The 22922-nt window shown below is 42.4% G+C and overlaps 1 protein-coding gene across 3 annotated transcripts; it reads right to left on the bottom strand.

Annotated features, from left to right (window-relative positions):
* Positions 1-7715: 7715 nt before the first annotated feature.
* Positions 7716-20065, bottom strand: ZNF239 (zinc finger protein 239). 3 transcript variants are annotated; one of them, XM_045568449.1, is made up of 2 exons: positions 19990-20065; positions 7716-9572 (listed from the first exon to the last, which is right to left on the bottom strand). In XM_045568449.1, exon 2 carries the CDS (start codon positions 9478-9480, stop codon positions 8092-8094), a length of 1389 nt encoding a protein of 462 aa, XP_045424405.1. In that variant the 5' UTR covers positions 9481-9572; positions 19990-20065; the 3' UTR covers positions 7716-8091. The 3 variants fall into 3 exon arrangements, with proteins under 3 accessions (XP_045424405.1, XP_045424404.1, XP_045424403.1); XM_045568448.1 differs by lacking the exon at positions 19990-20065 and adding an exon at positions 19409-19776; XM_045568447.1 differs by lacking the exon at positions 19990-20065 and adding an exon at positions 17765-17952.
* Positions 20066-22922: the final 2857 nt, after the last annotated feature.

Raw genomic sequence — 22922 nt, 5'->3', positions numbered from 1 at the left:
GAATGTCTTTTTTTCCTCTTGATAGATGCCTAGTAGTAGTGGGATCGCTGGATCAAATGGTATTTCTATTTTTAGCTCTTTGAGATAACTCCAAATTACTTTCCACAGGGGTTGTACTAGTTTGCAGTCCCACCAGCAGTGTAAGAGTGTTCCAATCTCTCCACGTCCATGACAGCATTTGTTATTTTGGGACTTTTTGATAAAGGCCATTCTCACTGGAGTTAGGTGATATCTCATTGTAGTTTTGATTTACATTTCCCTAATGGTTAGAGGTGTTGAGCACTGTTTTTATATGTTTGCTGGCCATTAGTCTGTCTTCTTTTGAAAAGTTTCTGTTCATGTTCTTTGCCCATTTATTGATGGGGTTGTTTGATTTTTTTCTTGTTGATTTTCTTAAATTCTATATAGATTCTTGTTAGCCCTTTATTGGATGTGTAGAAAGCAAATATTTTCTCCCATTCTGTAGGCTGTCTATTCACTTTAATGATAGTTTCCTTGGCTGTGCAGAAGCTTTTTAATTTGATCAGGTTCCATTTGTTTATTTTTGTTGCTGCTGTGATTGCTTTGGGGGTCTTCTTCATAAATTCTTTACCTAGGCTGATGATTCTTGAAGTTTCACACCTTAGGTTTAAGTCTGTTATCCATCATGAGTTGGTTTTTGTGAGAGGTGAGAGGTGGGGATCCAGTTTTAGTCTTTTCTACACGTGGATATCCAGTTTTCCCAGCACCACTTATTGAATAGAGATTCTTTTCCCCAATGTATACTTTTGTCTGCTTTGTCCAAGATTAGATGAAAATATGAGGATGGTTTTATATCTGGGATCTTCATCCTATTCCAAAGGTCTATATCTCTGTTTTTGTGCTATGTTGTTTTGGTTACTATAGCCTCGTAGTAAAGTTTGAAGTCTGGCAGACTGATGCCTCCTGATTTGTTATTTTTGCTTAAGATAGCTTTGGCTATACGAGGTCTTCTCTGGTTCCAGACAAAGCCTAGAATTATTTTTTCTAAATCTGTAAATAATGATGGTGGTATTTTGATAGGGATTGCATAAATTCTGTAGATCACTTTAGGTAGTATGGACATTTTAACAGTATTGATTCTACCAGTCCATGAGCATGGTAGGGATTTCCATCTGTTTAGCTCTTCTACAATTTGTTTTCTCAGTGTTTCATACTTCTCCCTATATATGTCTCCCACCTCCTTCATTAAATATATTCCTAAATATTTAATTTTCTTTCATGGTATTGTGAAAGGTGTGGTGTCTTTGATTTGATTTTCGGCTTGACTTATATTTGCTTATATGAATGCCACTGATTTATGTGCATTAATTTTGTATCCTGAAACTTTACTGAATTCATTTATCAATTCCAGGAGTCTCTTGGTTGAATCCTTGGGATTTTCTAGATATACTAGCATATCGTCAGCAAAGAATGAGAGTTTGACCTCTTCTTCCCCTATTTGGACACGCTTAATTCTCCTCTCTTGTCTGATTACTCTGGCAAGGACTTCCAGTACTATGTTGAATAGAAGGGGAGATAGTGGGTAGTCTTGTCTGCTTCTTGCTCTAAGTGGCAATGCTTTCAATTTTTCCTCATTCAATATGATATTGGCTGTGGGTTTATCATATGTGATCTTAATAATTTTAAGGAATGCCCCATTTGTTAAGAGTTTTTATCATAAGTGTGCTAGATTTTGTCAAATGCTTTTTCTGTGTCTATTGAGAGAATAATATGGTCTTTGTTCTTGCTTTTATTTATGTGGTGAATTGCATTTATAGATTTGCATATGTTGAACGAGACTTGCATCTCTGGGATAAAGCCCACCCGGTCATGAAGAATTTTTTTTTTTTTTTTTTTGAGACAGAGTCTCACTTTGTTGCCCGGGCTAGAGTGAGTGCCGTGGCATCAGCCTAGCTCACAGCAACCTCAAGCTCCTGGGCTTAAGCGATCCTACTGCCTCAGCCTCCCGAGTAGCTGGGACTACAGGCATGCGCCACCATGCCCAGCTAATTTTTTCTATATATATTTTTAGTTGTCCAGATAATTTTTTATTTCTATTTTTAGTAGAGACGGGGTCTCACTCAGGCTGGTCTCGAACTCCCAACCTCAAGCGATCCACCCGCCTCGGCCTCCCAGAGGGCTAGGATTACAGGCATGAGCCACTGCACCCGGCCAAGAATTATTTTTTTTATGTGCTATTGGATTCAGTTTGCTAAGATTTTGTTGAAGATTTTTACATCTATATTCATGAGAGAGATTGGTCTGTAGTTGTTGTTTTTTCCTGGCTTTGGTGTCAAGGTGATATTGGCTTCACAGAATGAGTTGGGGAAGACACCATCCTTCTGAATGTTGTGGGATAATATCTGCAGTAGAGGTATGAGTTCTTCTTTGTAGGTTTGGTAAAATTCAAGTGCAAACCCATCTGGTCGAGGACTTTTTTTTTTTTTTTTTCCTGGAGGATTTTTTTCATTGCTGCTCCAATTGATATTGGTCTGTTCAGGAATTCTATTTCCTCCTGATTGAGCTTAGGGAGGTTGTATGTTTCCAAGAATTTGTCCATTTTCTCCACATTTTGTAGTTTTGGGGCATATAGATTTTTATAGTATTTAAAGATGATGTTTTGTATTTCTGTGATGTCTGTAGTGACCTCTCCTTTTTTGTTTCTGATTGAGTTTATTAAAGTCCTTTCCTTTCTAGTTCTTGTCAATCTAGCAAGAGGGCTATCAATTTTGTTTATCGTTTTGCAAAACCAACTTTGGTTCTATTGATCGTCTGTATAGTTCTTTTGTTCTCAATTTCATTTAGTTCTACTCTGATCTTAGTTATTTCCTTTATTCTGTTAGGTTTAGAATTAATTTGCTCCTCCTTTTCCAGTTCCTTGAGACGGTTTATTAGGTTGTTCATTTGTGAGCTTTCTGTCTTTTGGATGTGAGCATGTAATGCTATTAGTTTTCCCCTCAGGAATGCTTTTGCTGTATTCCACAGATTTTGATAACTTATGTCCCCATTGTCATTTAGCTCGAGGAATCTTTTGATTTCCATCTGGATCTCCTCCTTGACCCAGTAGTCATTCAGCAGTAGATTGTTTAATTTCCATGACTTCGTGAAATGGTGAGTGTTTCTGCTGGAATTGATCTCTAATTTTATACCACTATGGTCTGAGAAGATATATGGTACAATTTCTATTTTTTAAAATTTGTTGAAGTCTGATTTGTGGCCTAGGATGTGATCAATTTTGAAGAAAGTTCCATGAGCTGATGAGAAGAATGTATATTTGGCTTTATTTGGGTGGAATGTTCTGTAGATGTCTGTTAGACCCATTTGTTCTAGAGCTCTGTTTAAGTCCATTGTTACTTTGCTTATTTTCTGTTTGGAGGATCTGTCCAACTCGATCAGTGGGGTGTTGAAATCACCAGCTACCATGGCATTACTGTTTATCATGCTATTTAGATCAAACAGCGTTTGCAATATGTATCTGGGTGCTCCTGTGTTGGGTGCATGAATATTAAGAATTATTAAGTCTTCTTGTTGGATTTTTCCTTTCACCATTACATAGTGACCATCTTTGTCTTTCTTTACTTTTGCTATTTTAAAGTTTGTGCTGTCTGAAATCAGGATTGCTACCCTGCTCTCTTTTGGCTTCCATTTGCCTGGAAGTTTGTTTTCCAATCCTTGACCTTGAGTCTGAAACTGTCTTTGTGGGTTAAATGCATTTCCTAGAGACAGAAGATACTTGGCTTATGAATTTTTATCCACTGAGCCAGTCTATGTCTCTTCAGAGGACAATTTGAGCCATTGTTATTTATTTATGTATTTGTTTATTTACAGACAGAGTGTCACTTTGTTGCCCAGGCTAGAGTGCTGTGGCGCCAGAATAGCTCACAGCAACCTCAGAATCCTGGGCTCAAGCAATCCTTCTGCCTCAGCCTCCCGAGTAGCTGGGACTACTGGCATGCGCCACCATGCCTGGCTAACTTTTTCCATATATTTTTAGTTGTCCAGCTAATTTCTTTCTACTTTTTAGTAGAGACGGGGTCTCACTCTTGCTCAGGCTGGTCTCAAACTTCTGAGCTCAAACGATCCTCCTGGTTCAGCCTCCCAGAGTGCTAGGATTACAGGCGTGAGCCACCATGGCTGGCCGAGCCATTCACATTTATTGAGAAGATTGATATTTGGGGTAGATTTCTGTTCATATTGTTGGGTAAATTCTTATTATTTTGTTTTACCTCTCAAGCCATTGTGGAATCCGGGTTCTAGTCTTTAACTCCTGAGTGATTTTATTTTGGTGGGTGTCTTTTGTGCTGTTCAGTACATAATGCAGTTCTGAGTACTTCCTGCAGGGCAGGTCTGGTCTTCGCAAATTCCATCAGTGATTGCTTGTCTGGGACAGTCTTTATTTCTCCCTCATAGATGAAGCTTTGTTTTGCCAGGTAAAGAATTCTAGGTTGGCCATTATTCTGTTTCAGAAGATTGAGGATGGGTCCCCAATCCCTTCTGGCTTGTAGGGTTTCAGTTGAGAAGTCTGAAGTTAGTCTGATAGGTTTTCCTTTGTAGATTATCTGCTGTTTCATCTTACTGCTTGAAGGATTGACTCTTTCATGTTTACTTTGGCTAGTCTAATAATTATGTGATGTGGTGATTGCCTTTTCACATTGAGTCTCCCAAGAGTTCTGTGTGCTTCTTGTATCTGGATTTCTAGGTTTCTGGCCAGGCCAGGCATATTTTCCTCCAGTATTCCAAGAAATAGATTTTCCAGCCCTTGTGTATTTTCTTCTTCTCTCTCCGGAACGCCTGTAATTCTTTTATTTGGTTTCCTTACATAATCCCACATTTCTTGTATGTTTTGTTCTTGTCTCTTGCTTCTATGTGCTTTTTCTTCATATGATTTGTTTAGCACATAGGCACTATCTTCAAGCTCTGAGATTCTTTCCTCTGTGTGATCCATTCTATTTTTAAGGCTTTCCACTGTGTTTTGAAGTTCTTTGAATGCCTCTTTCATTTCCAGGATTTCTGTTTGGTTCTTTCATAATATTTCAATTTCTTTAGAGAATTTTTCATTCATTTCCTGTATTGTTCTTATGGCTCCTTTGTGTTGGGTTTCCATTTTCTCTTAAATTCCACCGAGTTTCCTTATAATCCATATTTGGAATTCTTCCTCTGTCATTTTAATCATTTCATTTAAATTAGTATCTCTTTTTGAGGGTCTAATGATTTCTTTTGGGGCTGACTTTTCTCTCTGATCTTTCATGTTTCCTGCATTCTTTTGCTGATTCTTTCTCATCAGGGTAATTGATTGAGAACTGAGAGTGCTAGCCCTGGTTGGTGCCCCTAACTTCAAGCCCCCACGGGATTTTCCTTAACAGTGGTGTCAAGAGGCGCACTGGTCTCATGTTGCCTTAGAGGTACTTTATCAAGTTGGGTTACCTATGAACTGTTGTCTTCACCTCTTGCCAGTGGTGATTAGTGAGTTTGATCCCCCAGCTTAAGGTCCCACGTGGTGAATCGCACCTGTATGTATAACTCCACTGCCCTCTAATAGCTTGAGATGGAGGGCACTGGGTTAAGCTATGAGATTACCCCTCTCTGTCGTTGGTTGTAGATTGCGTGGAGCCAGTTATTGAGGTAATCTGATGCCTCTGTTGGTCTCTGGTCCCCTGGATGGGGAATACTAATGCCCTGATCTTTAGGAAGGGTCTTGCCACTCCTGAGGGTTACTTGGACCCTATTACCCCTTAAAGTGTGGGTAAGGACAAGACACATCGCAGCTGATACCTACAAGCCTGGATGTATGTGCTTCTATGGTGGCTTGATCTGCCACTAGGGGGAGCCACTAATGTTATTCAGTGTTCTTCCATTCTATCTAAGTTGTTGAATTTATTGGCATAAGATTGCTAATAAAATTGCTTATTATACTTTTACTGTCTATAGAATCTGTAGTACGTTTCCTCTTTCATTCCTGATACTGACAATTCTTTCAATCTTTTCAAAGAGCAAGGTTTTGGTTCCATTCAATTTTCTCTATCGTCCATTTGCTGTTTCATGATTTTTAGTTCTTATCTTTATCATCTCCTATTCTGCTTGGTTTGGGCTAAATCTGCCCTTTTTCTACTTTCTTAAGGTTGGAGCTTAGATTATTGATTTGAGGTATTTCTTTGTATCTAATTTAAGTATTTAATATTATGATTTTCCCTCTAAGCACTTCTTTAGCTGCATTCTCACAAATTCTGAAAATATTCATTCAGTTCAAAATTTTCTTACTTCCTTTTTAACCTATTGCTCATTTAGGAGTGTGTTGTTTAGTTTCCAAATATTTGGAGATTCTTCAGATATCTTTTTTACTGATTTCTAACTTAATTCTGTCCTGGGGAAATAACATACTTTGCATGGTTTTCAATCTTTTAAATTTTTAAAGACCTATTTTATAGTCCATAATAGGTACACATGAAAAGAATGTATAATATGCTCTTGAGTGTTCTACAAATGCAAAACAAGTTCGTTGATAGTGCGGTTCCAGTCTATATAGCCTTACTGTCTGTCTACTTGTGCTATCAAATACTTGATTATTGAAATATCTAATTAAAAATTTACCTCTATGTATTTCAATCTTATCAGTTTTTATTTCATGGGTTTAGAAGTTCTATTATTAATATATGTGTATTAGAGGTAGAAAGACAGCTGCTTTACTGCTGGATTCCCAAATGCCAGAATATAGAGGTGCTTCCCTTAGGACCATTGAACTACTGCAGAGAAGAAACTTCCTTCCCATCTGTAGCTGGAGGATAAATCCCTGGTTAGCCATGCACAGGGGTTGGGGAAAAATATGTGTATTTATGGGACAATGGGGAATTTTCCATATACAACTGGCCATTAGTTTCACTGCTTTATGTCTCACTCCCATCCTTCAGGGTACTAACCATGTCTGAGCCTGGAGCCAAACTGGTTCCTTCTTTTCCTTATCCCCATATGTAAGCAGCATAACTGTGCCTGCTTCTGCTCTAATAACTATCCTTCCATTTTCTTTCCGTCTTTCAAATTTGTGTTGAGATCTCACTTGCTGATGGTCTTTCTCCTGTTTTCTATTACTGTGGTTTTTATAAAAAAATTTTTTTCCTAGCATTTAAATGTTGTCCAGGGATATCAGACATGTTTAACAAAAGCACATTCTCTAATACTTTCTCTGCTAGCCATTTTTTATTAATAGTTTACCAAGTCCCAGTGATTTCTGCAGCCTTTGCTCATCAGTTGCCACATGCTCCCTATGTATTACCTTTTCCCAGCTCTGTATCTGGAACCTATCTCTTGGTGTCCTCGGCTCTCAGGGGCCACCATTCACTGCCACCCACACTTGCATGTTGCTTTGGACCTTCCCCTGCTTTCACTCTGGAAGTACCCCCAGTAAACTAGATGTACTCAAGAAAAAGAACTACTTACATTCCTGAACAGTTGCCTGGGAGGGAAGGGGTTGTTCAACTTCCTGTCAAAATAGTACATGAGGGTGTACTACATGAGTAATGAGTAATTTTCTACCTTCTTGTGGCGTGGCCACAAACTACTGTACATATTTGCAATAAACACAAGAGATTTCCATGTTCATTATATCTCCAACTACTCCCTCAGCCTAAAATGGGCATGCTATATAATATAATCGTAGTTTAGAAAGGGCTAATCAGGACTGGAAGGTAATACAAAAAATACAAAAAACACAAGGCACATAATTTGAAGAAAAACAAGAGTTTCAATTTCTAAGAGAATGTGAAGAGAAACATGCCATGGTTCAACAAATACAAAGTTCTTGCAATTAAAAATACTGGGTAGAATATGTAGTTTTAATAATACCAACTGAATTGCAAAGTACAGATGTTTTCACTCTACTCATCTAAGAAATCAGAACAAGCCATTCATTGTATAACATAACAAAGTGCTTGATACTTAAATACTTTAAATGAATGAATGATTTTTCAGTGAGGGAACATATCTGAATAATCCTTATCATCTCTCTCCTTTGTAGAATATAAAGATAACAGTGATGTTAAAAATATGAGACAGTTTTAACAGTACAAGCCCTCTGAAGACCTGAGGGGCTCACATCACTTAATGGGGATCTTTCCTGTGAACCCGCTGGTGGATGTGCAGGTTGGAGCTCTGGCTGAAGCCTTTTCCACACTTGCTGCACTCATACGGCTTCTCTCCCGTATGTACCCTCTGGTGGATGAGGAGTTTGGAACTCTGGCTGAATCCCTTCCCACACTTGCCGCAGTGATAGGGCTTCTCTCCAGTGTGGACTCTGAGGTGGATGCGAAGATCTGAGCTCTGGCTGAAGCCCTTCCCACACTCATAGCACTGGTAAGGCTTCTCCCCTGTGTGGATGCACCGGTGAATGTGGAGGTTCGAGCTCTGACTGAAGCCCTTCCCGCACTCACCACACTTGTAGGGCCTCTCTCCTGTGTGGACGCGCTGGTGGATGTGCAGGTTCGAGCGCTGACTGAAGCTCATACCGCACTCCCCACACTCGTAGGGCTTCTCTCCAGTGTGCACTCGCTGGTGGATGTGCAGTTTGGAGCTCTGACTAAAGCCCTTCCCACATTTGTCACATTTATAAGGCTTCTCGCCCGTATGGACTGCATGATGAATGAGCAGACTCGAGCTCCTGGTAAAGCCCTTTCCACACTTGTCACACTTATAGGGTTTCTCATCTGTGTGGACTGCTTGATGGACGAGCAGACTCGAGCTCCTGGTGAAGCCCTTCTCACACTGTTCACATTTGTAGGGCTTTTCTTCTACATGGTCTCTCCGATGAAGTAGCAGCTCCGAGCTTTGACTGAAGTCCTTACCACACTGGCCACATCTGTATAGTTTCTCTGCAGCGTGGACTTTCTCATATGGATGAGCACCTCGGCTGGTGTCCAGCACTTCCCCATGCTCATTACGGTTACAGGGTTTCTCCTCTGTAGGAGCTCTCTGCTGACTACAACTGACCAACTGTGATTTCCGCCCATAAATGTCTTTGCAGTTACAGTCAAAGGGATCCAAAGATTCTTTCAACTGGCCATTCTGGCAAGTTCCTTCACCACTGGTCAATGGTGAGGCCAGTTCTGTTGCATCAGACACAGGTTTAACCTGAAGGTTCTCTGCACAGTGGTCTACAGGAGAACCTCCCCACCTTGTCGCCTTAATCTCAGTGCTTTCTTCAGTTACAGAGAGACACATGCTTTCCCGAGCATCCTGATGCTCGTCCTTGCAGACCTTCACTGATGAGTCTTGTGTGGCCATTTGGCTTGGGACTTTCAAAGACAAATATTTTTCACTTTCAGTGTTTTTGAAATCATCACTTTGAAGAGCCGCCACACTGTTCTTTCTGGAAATACGAGAAGATGCTTGTCTCCCCTTTTGACAAGGGGGGAGATTTGGTTTAGACTCCCCATACACTTCCCCTTGAAGATTCACAACACCATCCTGACTTCCAGTTATTGTACTGGCCATCTCTTCCAGAGTTAGCCGGCAGGAAAGCTCACATGACAGATCCTGAAGTCTTTTCTCCTGAAGATGCTCCACAGAATTTTCATTCAAGTTTCCTAGGGAACAAAGAGAATTCAGTGATAAGAACAGAGGGTAGATTTCAAGATTTCAGAATGGGAGGGCCTAAGGCCTGAAAATTTAGTAACTAGGAAAATGTTCAACTTGTCCTTATAGTCCTGTCCTTTGGGTTAATGTCAGAAGGACAGAATACCTGGGTACAGAAGACAGAAATTTTCTCTCTGCTTTTAAGCGTAGCCAATAGAAGTGTTCCTTCACTAGTCCTGCAGAAGGCTCTGAATCCTATACATTGCCACAAATAACACTCCATTTCATTTCCCTTTATTTTCTTTTAATTAAATTTACATTTAATTGTACTCCACTGTCATAGGTGTCGTGAATACAAGAAAGAAGACAGAAATCCTTTTGCTTAGCAAGATAAAGCCTCTTGGGAGAAAGACAAATATACCAACAATGATAATAGCAAGCAGTATGGATGAACATACAACAGATATATGCACAATCAGTTATGAGCGTACAGAACAGGAGCACGCAACTCAGACTTTGGGGCATTGGGGAGATTTCTGGGAGAAAACAACGGGGAAAAATAGTGAAATATATAGAGAAAATATGACGTATTCAGGAAGACTACTAGCAGCTTCTTGTGAAGGAGATAAAAAAAAAAAAAAAAGCTAACAGTGGTGAAGAACGTGTCCTTGCAGGGAAGGTAGGAGCCTGGGCAAAGAGCTTGATGTCTAATCCTAAGGATTTGGGGCTAATCTCTGCAGGGAGCGAGACTATTAAAGGATTTAAATTCGGACTGAAATGACTGACTTTGTGATTATACACACCACTGGAAAGCAAGGCTTTAGGTAGAGAGACAGCTGCTATAGCAAACCAGAAGAGAAATGGTAAGGATGATGGTTGTAGAGAAAAGGGGAGAGATTCATTCTAAATTAGGTGATGACAAACTAAACTTAGAAGGCAAGGGAAAGGAGGCACCAAGCATGCTCCCTGAGCTCCTTGCCTGAGTGACTAGGTACAGTGGTGCTGTACAATAAGACAGGAAATGCACGAGGGCAAGGCTGGAGTGGGGAAGGGCGTGGATAACAAACTCAAAATCTGCCTTGTTTAATCTGTGCTGCTGGAACACTTGCAGCCCTGCTCAGTAAGCTAAATTAGAACATACATGTGCCCCAAAGTAGGTCGAATATCTGCCGAGGATGCACACTCCAGTATCACACCAAGAAACACAAGACTTTTAAAAAATACATAAGGAGACAGTTAAAAAATATACAAGCAGACCAAAAAAAAAAAAAGTAGCAAGTTAATAAAAGAGACACAAATGAGAAATAGTGACCAGAGGAAATAATTTAAAAGGTGCATAATTAAAATACCATAGAAATCAGAGAAGGTATCACATTTAAACACAATCTAATGATAAAATATAAACCTACTGCTACGAAAAATAACCATAATTCTAAATTAGTAAAATGTACTGAAGAAGATGATAATACTAAGAAGTACCTACTGTGTCTGACTGAAGCTCTCAGCCAGGGGTTGTGAAATCTTATGTGAGAGGAACTATTAGGACACCCATTTTCAACATGAGGAAACCAAGGCTGAAAGAAGTTAAATAACTTGTCTCACAGCTAAGTGTCAGGCTATCTCTGTAAGGCCTACAACCTAGAGGGCTGAAGAGTAAAATGAAAACATGGTACGATGTAAGACTGAGGGATTCTCCTAGAATGCATATTAAAAGGATAGAATGGAAAGATAAAAGGAAAAGCCCATCTCAGGGAGTTCCATGAGGATAGTGAAGATAAAATGAAGGAAAAGAAAATGGTCAAAGACATAACAGAAAAAAATGTTTCCCAGAACTCAAGATTCAGGGCCCTGTGAATGCTAAAAATGGTATGCGAAAAAACCTACAACTAAACACACCCTTATAAAACCTCAGGACTTTAGGGGGAAAAAAAAATCTCAGAAAATTCTAAAAGCATTCACACAAAAAAGTCACATTATGTACAAATAAGTAAGAATTACATTGACATGGAACTACAAATAGGCAATACTTTGCACCTGAAGATATTAGAGCAATATCTTCAAATTTTGGAGGAAAAGTGTGAAATTAGAATTCTCTACCCAGCCAATTAACCATTTCAATGGGAGGAAAAAATAGACACCTTTTTAGACAAGAAAGGATTCGATTACTGAAACGATTACTCAAGAATGTACTATAGCAAAATCTTTAAAATTAATTTAAGAAAAAGATAATATACAGGAAATTGCAGTAAGCAAATAAGTCAATAAAATACATAATTAAGTTGAATCAATTGTTGATAAATAAAAGACAAAATAATTACTCAAAACTCTATAATAACGGTATGGAATGAAAATCCCCCCAAATAAAATATATTTTTTAAAAGCAAGTATTACCTTCAGAGGAAGGAAAAGGAACTGTGATTATAGTATACTACTTACCTGTACAGTAAACAATAATTACTAAGTCAAAGGAACCTACGCACTAATCACTGACATGACTCTAACATAAATTATTGGGAGACTGGGCATGTTAGGGGAAGTAATGTAAAAAAGCTATATCCTCATCTATGATACAAGAAAGTCAGTATAAAATATAAAATAGTGATAAATTGAGACGTAGCAGTATATCACAATAAATAAATTCAAATTAAAACGATACCAAGGTACCATTTTCCATCTATCACATCAGCACAAACCCAAAGTCTGAAGATTGACATTGCTCATGAATATAAACTGGTATCACCCATGATGACGGATGGACATTTTGACAATTATCAATCAAAATCATAAATGTGTACACTCAGCATTGCAGCTTGGTGGCTTTACTCTTCAGATTTCCAAGCATAATTGAGAAATGACATTCACATGAGATAACAGATGCTTTGTAGAAGCAAATGACCAGAACCTAAGTAGACTGGAGTTAGGGACTTTCATGAAAGAAACTTTTCACTGTGTACTTTTTTTTCTTTTTTTAATTTAAAGAGGTTTATTTTGAGCCAAATGTGTGTGTCTAGCCCAGAGCACATGGCCTTGAGAGGTCCTGAGGAAATGTGCCCCTAATTGTGTGTCTTTTTATATTTCTTTTTTATAAACCATGTGAATACATTTATTCATTTAAAAGAAACAGAGAAAAGAAATAACTGTATAAGCACATGGTTTGGATGTCTGAAGACAAACTCAGTAGGGAACAGGATTAAAACGGAGTGCCTCTGAGAAGCCACGCTGGCTGGAGGAGCAGCAGAGCAGGGGAATGACTGTCTCATTTTCAGGAGGGGAGATGGATGAATCCCTGACTATGTAAGAAAGGAAACAATAAAAACTAGATATCTCATGGCAGGGGGGGGATACCCAATGAAAATAACTCTCAGCAGACTGTACAAGACCAATGTAGGAGCAATATGGGAAAAGATAAGAATACAGAGAAGAGAGTCATCGTGACTGGAGAAGACCATAACCTTCTAGAGAGGTAGGAGGCAGAGTAAGTGAATAGATCTAGGTAGAACAGTGTATAGAAAGTGTCCCAGAAACCCCGCTCTCTACACAGACCACAGGATGTCAGAGAACTCCCAGGACATGTATCAAGGGACTTCTCTTTCATGGATTAGCCTGGGCTTGGAACTTGCCATGATGCCTGATACTCTTTGGAGTTCATTCTCCATTATATGATGATCTTCATCTTACTCCAAATGAGTGATCACATCTGGGAAACACATACGGAGTGGGTGATTGTGCAGAAAGCAAAATCAGTCCCAAGTTCTGGCTTATAAGGGATGGAACAGGTATGCTTTCTGAGAAAACTCAGCAAAGCTCTTAACACCATTCTCCAATTCTTACTAAGTAAAGTTCTTCAGCTGCTTAGAATAGTCAGGAAACATCCTTTTGTGTCAAAAAGGAATTAGGGGCTGGGCATAGTGGCTCACGCCTGTAATCCTAGCACTCTGGGAGGCCGAGGCGGGAGGATCACTCGAGGTCAGGAGTTTGAGATCAGCCTGAGCAAGAGCGAGACCCCATCTCTACTAAAAAGTAGAAAAAATTATCTGGAAAAATAAAAATATACATAGAAAAAATTAGCCGGGCATGGTGGTACATGCCTGTAGTCCCAGCTACTCGGGAGGCTGACGCAGAAGGATTGCTTGAGCCCGGGAGTTTGAGGTTGCTGTGAACTAGGCTGATGCCACGGCACTCTAGTTCAGGCAACAGAGCGAGACTCTGTCTCTTAAAAAAAAAAAGGAATTAGGAAACAAAGACTCCAATGGGTAAGTGTCCACGTTCACATGCCTTACCCACTGAGACCAAGTTCCTGTAGTTTTCCACATCACACCTCTGTACAGCTTCCGCTGAGCAGGGTCAAGGCAACCCCACTCCTCGGTGAAGTCCACAGACACATCTTTGAATGTGACTGGTTCCTAACATTAAGCACGTTTCTCCTCAGCTGACAACCATCTGCACAAATGTCCTGGAGGGAGGATGACGTTGGTGGCACTGGAAAAGGGAAGACTAGTATGCAGTTCAGGAGATCTGAGTGAGCTAAGTCAAGTTTTATTAAAGAATCTCTCCTTTCTCACCTACTTTGCTACACCCACCCAAATCCTTCCCCTCCTGCCCACAACCAGTCCAAGCTCAAGCTATCAGCTGCTGAATCTTTCCTTGTTACTGTCATCTCCTGGTCATTGCTTAGGTTGTCCTTTTCACTCTATTCCAGCCATTATCCCCAAAACCTCAACATTTGAGACAATTTACCCAATGCTCGGACCTCAATCTCGACAGTGCCAATAATCTCTGTCTCATTTCATCAAACTGCAATAAACAGAATTAGGTTTGGCTCACTACTTGGACCCCTCTGCTTTTCAAATACTAATTTCTTAGTATCTTACACCTTAAAGATATTGTCCATTCTTTCTGTTCTTTCTCTTCCCTCACACCTGCTTTATCAAGATCACCACCCTTTAACCTTTCCTCTTTTTTTCTCTAGTGAAAGCACACTTCTACCTGAAGGTTTTCCCTAGCCATATCAATCATATGTCCTTTCTTCTTCCTACCTCAGTAGTTGAATATTACTGGAAAAATAAAATAGCACATATACACTCAACCACAACACACTCCTTAGGTATCCCATCTAGTCCTGAGGCTTAAAATACCTTCCACTGCCAAATATTTATATCCAGCCCTAACCATTCCCCTCCACTGCAGACTCCGGCCTTCCACCTAAGAGCCACACTGGGATGTCTAAAAGGTGCTGAAAGCTTAGAAGGCTTTAACGGAACTCTTGCCCTGGCAATCTCCTTCACCACCTGCTTGCCCCTAGTTGTCCCATTTTAGCAAACAGCCACGTGGCCCACCCAAGAGGGCTCAACCCAAATCCCAGAAGTCATTTGATTCTCTTCTCTCTTCCTCACATCCCACCTATCACCACGTCCCACTCCTCTGCCTCTAAGGCATGTCTCCATCTACCCCCCTCTCCCCACCCTGCATTCCAGGTCCCGCCATCATTATCTCACGCACCAGCCTCCTACTTGGTCTTTGTCTCCATGCTCTCCCTGCATGAGTTTTCCACACAGCGACCAGGGTGACCTTTCAAAACACAAACCAGGTCAGGTGTGAAACCCTCCGAAGACTTTTCAGTGGGCATCAAGTAAAATCCAGAATCTTTACCCTGGCCCGCAGGGCTCTGCAGACCTGGCTCCTGTCACCTCTCAGCCTTGGCCTGACTCAGTCCTCTCTTATGATCACACACGTCCATAGCAACATTGCAGGCCCTTGAGCCACATCAAACTCATTCTCAACCTACGGCCTTTGCACTAGTTGCCCTCTCTGCAGAATGTTCTTTTCCCACATCTTCACATGCCTTGTTCCTCAGGCCTCAGCCCAACTGTTGCTTCCTCAGAAAAGCATTTCCTTTACCATCTAATCCACAGTAGCACCAGTAACCATCACTTTCCTGGTTTTAATTTCTTCCTACTACTTACGCCTCACCTTGTTTTCTTGTTTATTCATTTGCTCTCTTATTTACTGTCTGTTTCTCCCCACTGAGACCTAAGTTCCCTGGGAACAGAGAGGCTGTCTGATTTGTCCCCTACTGCATCCCCAAAGCCCCAAGAGGGCCTGGCACATAAAAGCAGTCCAAATATTTACTCAGTTAACTTCAGGGAATCTGGTTCCCTCCAGGGTTCCCTCTGGTGGAACAATACTTCCCAAGCTACATGTGGTGAAGAACCAGGTTTTTGTTTTCCAAACACTTTCAATTTCTCTCCTGTGTCTGCATGGTGCATGGGCTGGCACCAGTCCATAAGCCACACTTTGAAAAGCAGAGTGACAGAGTACATAAAAGACAATGAAGGCTGTCTTGTAAACTGCATCAGCTAAGCCAGCTTCAGCCTGAGGCTGAAGAGGCACCACTTCCTTCCTCCTCAGGCCTGCCCTGCAGAGGGACATGACTTTCCCAACCAGTCACCAGCAGAGAAGGTCAGGAAGAGGAAAGCGGGAGCTTTCTCCTAAACTTTCCTTTGGAGGTCACTGTTTTCCACTGTGCCATGAAAGAGAAGCCCACAAGTCCTGAGCAAGGGTGGGACAAAGAAGCAATGGAGGCAGCTTACAGCCTCAGCACCACTCCCATCAGCAAAGCGAGACCCTGACAAGATCAAGCAAGTAGACTGGCCGCTCCTCTCCACCAGAGCTTTTCTTTCTGAGTGCAGGGAAAAAAGGATTCCTTCTGTTCAAGGCTAATCTCTTCCTGTGCATTCTAGATCCTCCCTTTCTCTCTCTTCTGAGACTCAAGCCCATCGATTATCTTTTCTCCCTTTATTTTTTATCCACGTTCTACCCAGTCATCTGGATTGTCTAAGCCTCCTCCTCTACCTCAACAATATTCAAACCACTTCAGATCTCGTCAATTCTACCTCCTAAATTTCCCTCCAATATATTATCTTTTCTCCATTTCCACTGCTACTGTCTTAAACCCTCATTTTTTTTAACCTAGACCACAATAACTCCTTATCAATTCTTCATAAGTACAAATTTTGTCATCTTCCAATTCATAGATCGGAGTTATTAACTTTTTAAGATCCTGCAGATAACGTGTGGTGGGAATTCCATGCCGAGAATGGAAAGGACATGCTGATGGGCTACTAACTCTGTAGTAGGTAAAAATGACGAGGGTGGACCGAATGAGAGGAATCTTTGTGACAGGGGAAGGGAGAAAGGGAAAGAGGATATTGCTCCTGTTAAAGCAAGACAGAGCTGGGACTGAAGGACTCAAAAACGAACAGTCTCTCTGGTGTCCACAGAGCTACTGAGTCACCCCACAGCTGAGCTCCTGCTCACAGAGGGGAAAGTGGACTCAGTGTCTTGAAGGCCAACCAAAGAGGAAGGTCAAGGGACCAGCAGTTTCTTCTTTCCACTGGACCAATGTCAAACTCCTCAAAACTACACACTTGTCATCATGTGGCCTTCCACTTCTTTCCGAGCCCATCCCTGCTGTATCTCCCACATTTACTTAGGGGTGGGAAACTGTAACGTAGGAAGCAGATAAGGGATCCAGTCATCCAAACACGTCATGCTCAGGTCTAGCACAGCCCTTCTCACGTTGCGTCAGCCCTGACTTAGCGTTCTCTCCTCCATTCTGGAACTCCTTTCAGTGTCAGGACAATCAACAGCCCCTTTCTGAAGCATGAGGATGAGTTAGGTGCCTCGCCTCATAGCAGTTTCCACATACCTCTACTGTAGCTATTAAGTCTGTCTCCCAAGTTGGCTATAAGATTATGAAGGACTGGGGCCACTCTCCACTAATCTTTAAATTCCAAGCAACTAGCACAACTGACTCAATCTAAATGTTAAATATTTATAAATTCACATGTGATTTAAATGTATAATGATACAACTAAAAGAAAAACCTAAAGACTGTGAACTCTAACATCTTCAGTTTACAGATAACAGTGAAGTAACTTATCCAAGGTCACAAAGGGAGGGTGAGATTAAACTGGGACTCCTGCCTTTCAACAGACTCAAGAACAGTGTCTGATACATAGAAAATAGGCATTAAGGATTGGTGAAGTCCTTTCTTTAAATTCAAAGTTATTATGTAACATATATCAGAATCTTAAATTTTACTATACTAGCAATTCCCAAATGCAGCAGCAGTTAATAAAATACTCATTTAGGGGACAGGTAGAAGAAAAGGAAGGAAAATATATTGATCACAGTGTCTTACCTATGTTCATCTCCCTTGAAGTCCTCAATTACTTTTCAAGGCAGAGAGATGCCATAATCTCAGTAGCTTGAGACAGCTTACCGTCCTCTAAACCGATTTTTATAAGACCTCATGGTTTCTTTCTATGTATGTGAGGGCTGTATTTGCAAAGCAAAACAATGGCCTTTGCTGGTAGTGTTAAGAACCAATTATTTTTTCCCTTACAATCCAGCCTGATATTTTATTTAAATAGCTCCTGGTGTGATGACCTGTTTAGCTGCGGAGAAAGAACAGTGTGGAGTTAGCAAAGAAGGGGTTGACTTCTGCCTCTGTTGCTCTCTACCCTAAAGGACAAGGCACTTCCCTTCAGCTCCCTCAGAGTCCCGCTGTCCACCAAAGCCAGGACTGGGCAGAGGATCCTCCCTGCCCCTCCCTCTCAAACACCCCCAGTGCCAATCCTGAGGTACCTTTCTACAAATGGTTTTATGGAGACAAATGAGAAATAATTTTTAAAAAGTGCTACTTGGTAATGTAAAATTTATTGTACCAATTATTTAATTGGACATGTTGGTCAAAGGGAACAAAGCAACCAGAGCATAAAAGATGAATAACTCATTTTATCTACCTTAGAGACACTTATATCAAGTATGTAGAGAGAGATTTTACAATAACTGCAAGAACTCTTTGGATGTACAAAGACCAACCGGATAAAAATGGAGTGAAACTTTCAGTAAGTGTGGAGGAAAGGGCTAGAAAATCTTAATTTTTAACACCACAGATAATTCTGATGCACAGCCTGGTTGAGGAGCATTTCTAGGTGTGATTTCGTAACTACTGCGCTGCCATTTAACAAATTTTCTCATGTTTTTAACTTTTCCATGGTTAATAAATGATCGCTATTAATATGCATACTTTTTGCATACAGGTAATCTGCTCATCAAAATGGTAAACTCCTTGAAGAAAAGCACCATAGTTCAGACCTCTTAGGACTGGGCTGAGCATGGAATAGCTTTGAGTGACTTTCAACGGCAGTGAAATGTCTGGCAGGAAAAGGCAGGCTCTGAGAGGACCAGGCAAAGATGCTCTGGGGATTCTATAAGAGCATAGCCCAGTGCTTTGAGGAGTGGACCAAATTCACAGAGGCAGGGTAAGACAGAGAAAGCTCTGTGTGGAGCCTGGTGACATCATTTGCTAGCTATATGCCCTAATGTCCCTATACCCACAGCTATATATACTGTATGTCCCACACTGAGTCTGACAATAGAGAAACACACAGTACAGAGACATTTCAGAGAGATGATATTTTAGGAAAAAAGAAACACCAATTCACCAGGACCTTGGTCATTTTCTCCTCTGGGGGGGTGGGGGGAGATTCCTGGAAAGGCAGTCAGGTAATGAGGAAGGGCCACGAACTCCTAGCCCACCTTGCAGGACACACACTAGCCAGCCCAGCAAGACTGCAGGGAGTTACTCAGCTCCTGGTCCTGGCCCCTCTGCAGCCACCCCTTCTCTCGCACTCCCTCTCCTGGGGCGCCTTTCCCGTCACCTCCCTCAGCTCTCTCCCCGGGGCTTTGGATCAAACAGGCAAAGCCTTCCCCCCAAACACATAAGCTTAAGTAAATTCCACAGCCGCCAGCAGGTCTAAGATGTGCCCATTTCGCAGACCTTTCGATTTCCGCCCTCAAGTTGTAGCTAGAGTAGGAGTTCTCGGGTTGGATGCGTCGCCTCTCCGGATGGGTCACGGTCGCCAAGACGCCGTCCTCAGCGCCTGACTGGGGTGTAGGGGATCCGACGCCACCTCTTTCCCGCGAGGGCAGTGCTGTGGCGCAGAAACCTAGGTCCCTCACAGGAGCCCCTCTCCGTCACCTAACGCCCTCCGAAACCTCCTTGGAATAAGCCCGGTCGCTCGCGTGGAAAAGGCCCCTAAGGCCACCTTGGAAGCCCCCCGGCCGGCCCAGGCCAGAGCACCGCCCGGCAAGAGCAGGCGGTTCGGAGCCGCGGCCGGCTCAGCGGCAGGGGCCGGTGCCTCCGTGTGACCGCCGCCGGGCCGGGTGCCCCCAGCCGCTCGGAAGCGCCGCGCGGGACTCACGTGCGGCCCGGGCCGCGCCTCCGCGCGTCGCGAGCCCTCCCACGGCCGCCCCGCCCGCCCTCCGGGGCTCGGCGGCCCAGCGCCGCCTCCGCGCCACACGCACGTCCCGACCCCGGGGCGCCTCAGCCAGCGGCGCGGGCCAGCGGGCGCGTCTCACCTCCCACGTGCAGCCCCAGACCTGGCGGCGCCGGGTTCGGACACTGACGGCTCTCGCGCGGCGGGCCCCGAACTACAAGTCCCAGAGAGCCGCGCGCGGGCCACGCCCACTTCCGGCGCCGGCGCCGACCCCGGGCTGTCTGGGGGCGCTGCGCTGCCAGCGGATCTGGCCGCTGTTTTTTTTTTTTTTTTTTTTTTATCAGAAACGCGTAAGAATTATTTTAGGAATACCTGTTAAAGTGCCACTGGGGGGAAAGGACGTAAATACCACCCATAATTTGTCCATACCTTTAAAACTATTCTGAAATTATTTACCATTCTGCATCTTCCATCTCACCTCTGAAGTTCATTCGTTTAACAAATACTATTTGAGAGGCAGCTGTGTGACAGGAGCTGTTAAAGACGCTTACGCAGAAATCGCTGCCCTCGTGGGTGTTGAATTCTAATGGGGGAAACAAGCAGTCCATAACTACAATTAATAAATGGTATAGCTCGTTCAGTGCCTGGCTACTAAAAAATGGCATAGCGTGTTATAAGGTGATACGTGTTATGGAAAAAATAGAGCTGGGTTGGGAGTTGAGGGGTGCTTGTGTGCGTTGGGAGTGCGCTTTGCAATTATAAATAGGGGATCTTGGAGCAAAGACTGAGGAGGTGTGGGGATTAGTCATGCGGCACCCAGCAGTCAGAACTCCTAAACCTACGCAGACATAGCTACTTACACATGTAGATATACTTTTTCAACAAGAATGAGGTCATGGCATATATGGGGGCCTGCAGTTTGCTTTTTAAAATTCACTAGTGCTGTGTATCATAGATTTACTGGGGATACAGAAATCTTGCCTCCTGAGACCCTTTTAGTTGTTTATGCCTTCAAGGCATGGCACCAACATTCTCCAAGGCTGTATCCCAATTCCCCTCTCGCTGAGTGACAAAGAGCTGCCCATTTGGTCTCTTCCCAGTTCCTTTCCTTTGGATGTATTTTGAAGATGAAAGCGCTGTTGCCTGGACCTCTCTATTATATACTCCCCTTTCCTTGGTGTGTTAGTTTCCAATTGCTGCTAGAACAAATCACCACAAGCTTAGTGGTATACAACAGATTTAGTCTCTTGAGCTTCTGGAGGTCAGAAGTCTGAAGTCAGTTTCCCTGGGCTGAAGTCAATGTGTGGGCAGGGCTAGCTCCTTTTGGAAGAATATTTCTTTGCCTTTTCCAGCTTCCAGTGACTACATACATTCTTTGGCTTGTGGCCCTTTCCTCCACCTTCAAAGTGCATGACTTCAATGTTCCTAAGTGCCTCAAATATTTCTTTTATAGCTAGTTTGTTTGAATCAAACAGGGGAGCCCTTCAAGCCTTTAGGTAACAAAATCTACACCAAAGAACTGACCACAACACTGGCTTTGAACCTCTAGAACCAATAAACTCTGTTTCTAAGTAGCTTATGTAAATCTCTTTTTTTGCTAATAAAAGCTCCCATTACCCTTCCCTCATAGAATATACTGGTAGCTTGTCATTTCTTGCATTCCAGATTCTAATCCTTATTTTTATTCCCAAGTAGACCCAACATATTTAGAAATAATTTTCTCTAGTGTCCTTTCATTTAGGTTGACAGATGTATACCCATTTATGATCACTATTTCTTCCTGATGGGTTGATCCTTTTATCATGTAATTTGTGTAATATATCTTTTTCCATTCTTTTACTTTCATACTACCTATGAAAGTAAATGACATACTACCTATGTCATTAAGTTTGGAGTGAATTTCTTGAAGACAGAATATAGTCAGCACTTTTTAAAAATCCATTCAGTGGAAGGAGGGTAGTGCTGACTAGCCCCACTCTACACCAATGAACTGACCACAACTCCTTCTACCATGTCATTCCCCCTAGGTTGATGTTGGGTGGAGTTGGAGATTCAGCTCCCAGCTGTGTCCTGTTGGCACTAGCATGGGTAGAAGGTGGAGTGTGGACTAGCCCTGTCTCACTCACCCTTTGTTGCACCTCATTGCTGCTGGGTGAGGGTCGATGTTTGCTGTCCACTCAGCCTCCTGATACAGGGTGGAGGGTAAAGCAGACTGCCCACTGCCATAGTTATCTCTCCTTGCACCACTTTGTAACGTCTCATCACTGCCAAGTGAGCATAGAGGCTCAGCTCCGTGCTGGACCCCATTGACACTCTCCCAGTGAGGGAACATGCTTCTGCTACGCAGTGGATAGAGATTTGCTCCTTGCTCAGCCCTGCCAATACCACCCAGCAGGAAATCAGAGCCCTGCCTGCTTCTTCCAGGCAGGGGACAGAAAAAGAGCTACCGGCTCAGCCCTGCTGCTACTACCATTGGGGATGGGGTGGGGAGAAGTGGAGCATTACTCACTACTCCCACCTCCTTCTGTATGGGGAGGGGCTGTTTGGCAGGTGGAAAATCAGCTATCCACTTGGCTCAGCTGAACATGTGTGTGTGTGTGGGGGGTGGGCAGAGAGGTTTTCCATTTGTGTTTGGCTGGAGCATGGAGGTTATTTTCAATATATTGTCTGTTGAGCCCCTCTTTTCCCAGTCTTTTGGCCAGGGGACCAGGTTTTTCTCACTTTTTTTTTGGTCTGTGATTGTGGGTAGTTCTGGGCTGTAGGTTTTTCCCAGAACCCTGTCTGGGATATATGGAAAGCATAAAAGAAAACGTGGGAAATTGCTGTTGTTATTCAAGTCCAAAGGTCTGTAGGCAGTCTGCCTTTTTATTCCACCTTTGAAGGTCCTTCTGGGCCTGTTAACTGTGTTATATTCAGAATGTGTTAGTCGTAGGAGAGAGGACTTGGGAGAATTGGGAATACCCCATCTTGGCTGGAACCAGAAGTCCCTGTTTTAATTTTTCATCTATTCACATTCTTTTCCATATAAATTTGCATTTCTTTTACTAGAGGAAGGATGCAATTCCAAGCCCATTT

Source organism: Lemur catta, chromosome 14, assembly GCF_020740605.2.
Source record: "Lemur catta isolate mLemCat1 chromosome 14, mLemCat1.pri, whole genome shotgun sequence".
In the NCBI taxonomy this organism is placed as follows: domain Eukaryota; kingdom Metazoa; phylum Chordata; class Mammalia; order Primates; family Lemuridae; genus Lemur; species Lemur catta.
The sequence above is the reverse complement of the archived record's forward strand: the minus strand, read 5'-3'. Positions and strand labels throughout refer to the sequence as shown.